The 6,000-nt window shown below is 41.4% G+C and overlaps 1 protein-coding gene across 1 annotated transcript in view; it reads right to left on the bottom strand.

Moving 5' to 3' along the window:
* Positions 1 to 6,000, bottom strand: part of LOC143290451 (uncharacterized) — a 97,442-nt gene that overhangs the window by 26,473 nt on the left and 64,969 nt on the right. Inside the window, exon 10 of the mRNA XM_076599892.1 lies at positions 1,070 to 1,201. Within this exon, the coding sequence (XP_076456007.1) occupies positions 1,070 to 1,201 (132 nt within the window). The remainder of the gene's footprint in view (positions 1 to 1,069; positions 1,202 to 6,000) is intronic.

Genomic DNA, 6,000 nt, shown 5'->3' with positions numbered 1-6,000 from the left:
GCGTTGGTATGCATGATATATCTGTATGATAGTCAGTCGTGTCCGACCATGACATCGGAACAACAGAGAAGGCAACTGCTGTCAGGACAATCTGGGCAAGAATGTGGCAGTTGTGGTGAGTGTCTTGTCCAAGTTAACATCTACACTTTCTCGGCCAAGAAGACTTAGGACAACAGTCGGTGTTGGGGATGGTCCCAAAAGTCCGACCAGTCCACCAAGGCTGCAGTACTAGGAGCCAGTGCAATCTTGCCTTCTAGTATTCAGAGTCACGATCCTTCACAAAAAAAAAAAACAAACAAAAAAACTATAGATGTTGATGAATTCCCCATTGCAGTGGAAAAACTATCGATCGCACAGTTCTCACGTTGCTGGTGGTTGAGATATATATATATATAGTCATTCGAATGGACGATAAACCGAGGTCACGTGTGCAGCATGCATTTAGCGCACGTAAAAGAACCCACGGCAACAAAAGGGTTGTCCTTGACAAAATTCTGAAAAAAAAAAAAAAAATCCAATTCGACCAAAAAAAAAAAAAGCAACAAAAAACAAAAACAATAAAATTGCAATCAGACACACAAAAAAAGGTGGCGCTGTCAGTGTTGCGACGCGCTCTCCCTGGGGAGAGCAGCCCGAATTACACACAGAGAAATCTGTTGTGACAAAGAGAGTAATACAATACAATACAACACACACACACACACACACACACACACACACATATATATATATATATATATATATATATATATATATATAGTATCCACCGTCCCACCACTCTCCTCCGTCGTCTTTCACATATTAAGATAATAGCGAGATGTTTGACTGGACGCTGTTTCAGAACCAAATATGTCTGTGAAATAATGTCTTTAATTTTTTTTTTTTAACACACAGAAAAAAAACACGACAAAAAGCAAAAACACAAACAAACAACAGCAAAGAACAAGCAAACAAGGAAAAAACAAAACAAAACAAAACAAAAACACACACACAAAAAGACCAAGAGCCAAAACACTTATCATTAACACAGCAACAACAAAATAACCACAGTGGAATAAACGAGTCTCACGCGGAGCACAGGTGGTGCCATTCGCAATGACGTCATATCCCGTCTGGCACGCGCACGTTCCCACGTTGCAGAGAGCGGGACCAATCAGCTGCGAGCAGTCCCCGTTCTCCTTGCACGTGTCTCCTGCCAGGCCTGTCGGACACAACGCGCTTATCTTTCCCTGCACTGTCTTTTTTTGACTCACTTGTGTAAACAAAGTGAGTCTATGTTTTAACCCGGTGTTCGGTTGTCTGTGTGTGTGTGTGTGTGTGTGTGTGTGTGTGTGTGTGTGTGTGTGTGTGTCTGTGTGTCCGTGGTAAACTTTAACATTGACATTTTCTCTGCAAATACTTTGTCAGTTGACACCAAGTTAGGCATAAAAATAGGTAAAATTCAGTTCTTTCCAGTCATCTTGTTTAAAACAATATTGCACCTCTGGGATGGGCACAAAAAAAAAAAAAAAAAAAAAAAAAAATGAAGCCTAATTATATGTAAACTGCATTTACTGTTATATTTATATTTTTTGTATTCTCTAAACTTGGCACTTTGATCTGATATTCTGACCCAACAACAAGAGCAGTCATTATTATCATTTTTTGTTCAAACAGGAACTTCTTTTGCTAAGCATGGAATTTTTATTTATTTTAATTTTGCAAACGTTTTGGTGCAGATAGTAAAAAAGGGAAATTACTCTGTAATTAATGCTAGGGGACTTAATTTATCACAAGTGAGTCTTGAAGGCCTTGCCTCTCTTGTTTTTTTATGTGCTCACCTTTTATTATCATCCTAATTTTATTCTGTCTGTTTATTCATTTACTTATCTATTCATTTATTTAAGCATTAATTAATTCATTCATTCATTTGTTAGCACTGCCATTATTATTGTAATTATGATGATGATGATGATTATTGGTAGTAGTAGTAGTAGTAGTAGTAGTATTGTTACTATTATTACTATTATAATCCTTTTCATCATTACTAGTAGTAGTAGTATTTATTAACCATTTAATCAATTAACTAACCAACTAATTACATTAAATTAAATCCATATACACCACACCTAACACCAGTAAGGTAGTATGCCTGACCTGCAGTATAACCCATACACGCTTGGTCAGGCCCTGAGTGCATGTACATGCATGTGTTTATGTAAGTTTGTGCCTGCCTATGTGTGCGCATGTGTTAGGGTAGCTGTTAGATACACATGTATGTTAAAATGTATGTATGCAGCGTGTGTGTATGTGTGCGTGCGTGCGTGCGTGCGTGCGTGCGTGTGTGTGTGTGTGTAGTCACATTTTGGTGTGTGTATGTAACATAGATATAATGTTTTATGTTAACAAAAGCGTTTTTGTAAAGCACCTAGAGCAGATTTCTGGATAGTGTGCTATATAAGTATCCATTATTATTATTATTATTATTATTATTATTATTATGTACATATTGTATTTGTGTACCTATCCGAGTGGGTTTCTGCAGCAGAATTTTTGCCAGAGGACAACACTTATGCCAGTTGCCATGGGTTCATTTTTCATTGCCGCGGTAAGTTCGTTCCTCGCACGTCGGGGATCTCGGTTCACCGTCTCATCCGATGGGCCAGACGCCTAGTTTCGATTTCAATAATAATAATAATAATAATAATAATAATAATAATGTATTTATATAGCGCTGAATCTTGTACAGAGACAAATCAAAGCGCTTTCGCACCAGTCATTCACACGCATGCATAACTCCAAAACTGGAGAAACTGAAGACAAGGAAGAGGCAGGGAAGGGGAGCTATTTTGGGAAAAGGTGCCGGGGGTTTTAAGGCCAGACTTGAAAGAGCTGAGTGTAGAGACCTGACGAAGCGAAAGAGGCAGTTCATTCCAAGTGCAAGGTCCAGAGACAGAGAAAGAACGGCGGCCAACAGTCCGGCAAACTCGGAAGAAAAGATGAGACCGGGGATTCGAACCTCGAACCTAGACCCTCACGGGCATTATCTTCTTCTTCTTCTTTGCGTTCGACAGCTACGCAGTCAGGGTCGAAGTCCGAGGGATGCCACAAACTCGGACGTCCGGTGAAGATCGGCTGCCGTCCCCCAGAGCTTGGTGTTGAGGTCAGCACCCCCAGCCCAGGACTGCTGCCGCATCTTCTCATACAGGGGGCAGTTTTGGAGAATATGGGATGGGGTCTGGTCAGCCTGGCCGCAATCACATAGGGATGTGGCTGCCACTCCAATCCTCTTCAGGTGTGCTCGGAGGCCGCAGTGTCCTGTGCGAAGGCGGTAGATGGTAGTCACGGGCATTATAATCATAGAGGCAGATAAATTATAAGCGTCTTAAACCATTCTGCCACCTTCCTCGACGCGGTGCCCCATCCCATCATCTTCTGCCCCGTCCCCCCCCGTGGGACTGCTAAGGACAGGGCTGAGGGCGGCTCTGGCTTCCTGCCTATTTACCCTGTCTGATAAGGAACAGCGGGATCGGCCTGCGGGGAAACATGCTTTTCTCGCTAGAAAATAAGATTGTGGGAAAGGGGTATAGGGTATATATATATATATACACGTTTCTGTTGGCACTTGTCTGTGCTCCCCAGCAAGCGCGCGAGCGAGCGCGCGCACACACAGACACACACACACAGAGCAATATATATATATATATATAGAGAGAGAGAGAGAGAGAGAGAGAGAGAGAGAGAGAGAGAGAGAGAGATGAGTGTTTCAACGTTTGCAATTCATACCTATATCATGTGGAACATCCTGCATGTGCTCGAAAACGTATTGCTTTTATCTGTTTATTGAGTTTAGTTTTAGTGTCCATAATTCCTTTGATAGGTTTTACGACAAAAATAAATTGAGTTCTGCGTTCACCACACACACACACACACACACACACAGCGCACACGCACACACGCGCACACGCACGCACACACGTACGTCAAAAATAAATTGAGTTCTGCGTTCACCACACACACACACACACACACACACACACACACACGTCCACACAAAAAAGACACTGAGTTATACATTCACATGCATAAGCATACCTAATACAGATAAGAAGGACCTGAGACAGACTGTGTTATATCCTTGATGTTTGTTTGTTTTTTCGTTGCTGTTTTTGTTGCTGTTGTTGCTGTTTGTTTGTTTTTCTTATCTCCTTTTTTTTTTTTAGTTTGATTTTTTGTTTGTTTGTCGTTTTTCTTGGTGTTTGGGTTTTGTTTGTTTTTCGTAATATACCAGTTAAAATAACTGGAATGATTACATTCCATTTGTGAATGCTGGGAAACGTCAACTTATATTATATATATATATATATATATATATATATATATATATATATATATATATATATATTTCACGCAAAACAAGTACAGCGCTGTGGTGATGAAGGGAGAGATTGAGAGATGTTGTCTCCAAAATACTGTAATTCGAAATAAACTGATATCATAAATATAAATCACATATGCCAATGTTCGGTTTATGCAATTTATTCAGTGCTGGGAAGAAAACATAACTTAAATCTATGTAAATTCATAAAACTTGGAAAGGGTGTGCAACTTTTGTTACATCTACGACATATTTGTCAGTATGTTTAAGCTGGATTTGTTTTGATGCAAATCCTTATCATTAGCGTGTGTGTGTGTGTGTGTGTGTGTGTGCGTGCGTGGGTGTGCGTTTTTGCGTGTGTTTCGGAGACATCGTTGGACTGAAGTTGTGATTCAATGAGTATGTATTGTTACTGTATCCTCCACACCTCAAAAGAGGCGAACGGGTTAAATTTCTTTGAATCTTTGAATCTTCTTGGATTCTTTTGAGGTTCCACGCATAGCGCGTGACCGAGAACAACGCAGACAGCCCACACCCACCCACACCCACACCCACCCTCCCTTCTATTCACAGTCTGCAGTCTCAACCCTCCCGACCTCTCCTCTCCACAATGACAGGGCTGTTCCACAGCAGTTGTCTTGTGTTTCAGTTTCAGTTTGGTGTCAAGAGTGTGTGGACTTACACATATACGCTACACCACATCTGCTGTATAAAAGGTAGTTGCAGATTTCTGACTTTAGCAATAATAATAATAATAATAATAATAATAATAACAATAATGTACATTTATATAGCGCCCTTTCTCTCTAAGAGCTCGGGGCGCTTTACATGAAAGAAAAATATCACAAGTTACATAAAACATTAAACCTAAACGCGCTGATCAGGCCTTGAGAGACTATCCTTGTTTGTGCAGAGATGCCAACCCCCTGTCAAGTCCTTGTAGGAACGATCAGGAAATTTGCTAGGAACATTCTGAATTTGGTAGGAACTACTCGGACTCCGAGCCGACGGGCGCAATAGCCGAGTGGTTAAAGTGTTGGACTGTCAATCTGAGGGTCCCGGGTTCGAATCACGGTGACGGCGCCTGGTGGGTAAAGGGTGGAGATTTTTACGATCTCCCAGGTCAACATATGTGCAGACCTGCTAGTGCCTCAACCCCCTTCGTGTGTATATGCAAGCAGAAGATCAAATACGCACGTTAAAGATCCTGTAATCCATGTCAGCGTTCGGTGGGTTATGGAAACAAGAACATACCCAGCATGCACACCCCCGAAAACGGAGTATGGCTGCCTACATGGCGGGGTAAAAACGGTAATACACGTAAAAGCCCACTTGTGTACATACGAGTGAACGCAGAAGAAGAAGAAGGACTCCAAGCCAGATCAGCAAACGTACGTTTCATCTACAAGGCATACAAACACTTGGGCCTACATGCAACACGGTGTTTAATTGCTACGATTAAGCTGATTGGTCCACTCAATGCTGTTTCAATGTAAACACGCACACGATTTGCTGAGCATCATCATGTGAGACCGAGGTTAGTAGTAACTGCTACGACAGGAAAGCATGTGATCATGCCATGTAATCGAAAATCAACTCGTCGGAACAATTTTGACGTTGGCGTAACGTCGGAACAAAGCTCT

Source organism: Babylonia areolata, chromosome 15 (assembly GCF_041734735.1).
Source record: "Babylonia areolata isolate BAREFJ2019XMU chromosome 15, ASM4173473v1, whole genome shotgun sequence".
Classification (NCBI taxonomy): domain Eukaryota; kingdom Metazoa; phylum Mollusca; class Gastropoda; order Neogastropoda; family Buccinidae; genus Babylonia; species Babylonia areolata.
This window is presented reverse-complemented; position numbering and strand designations above follow the sequence as displayed.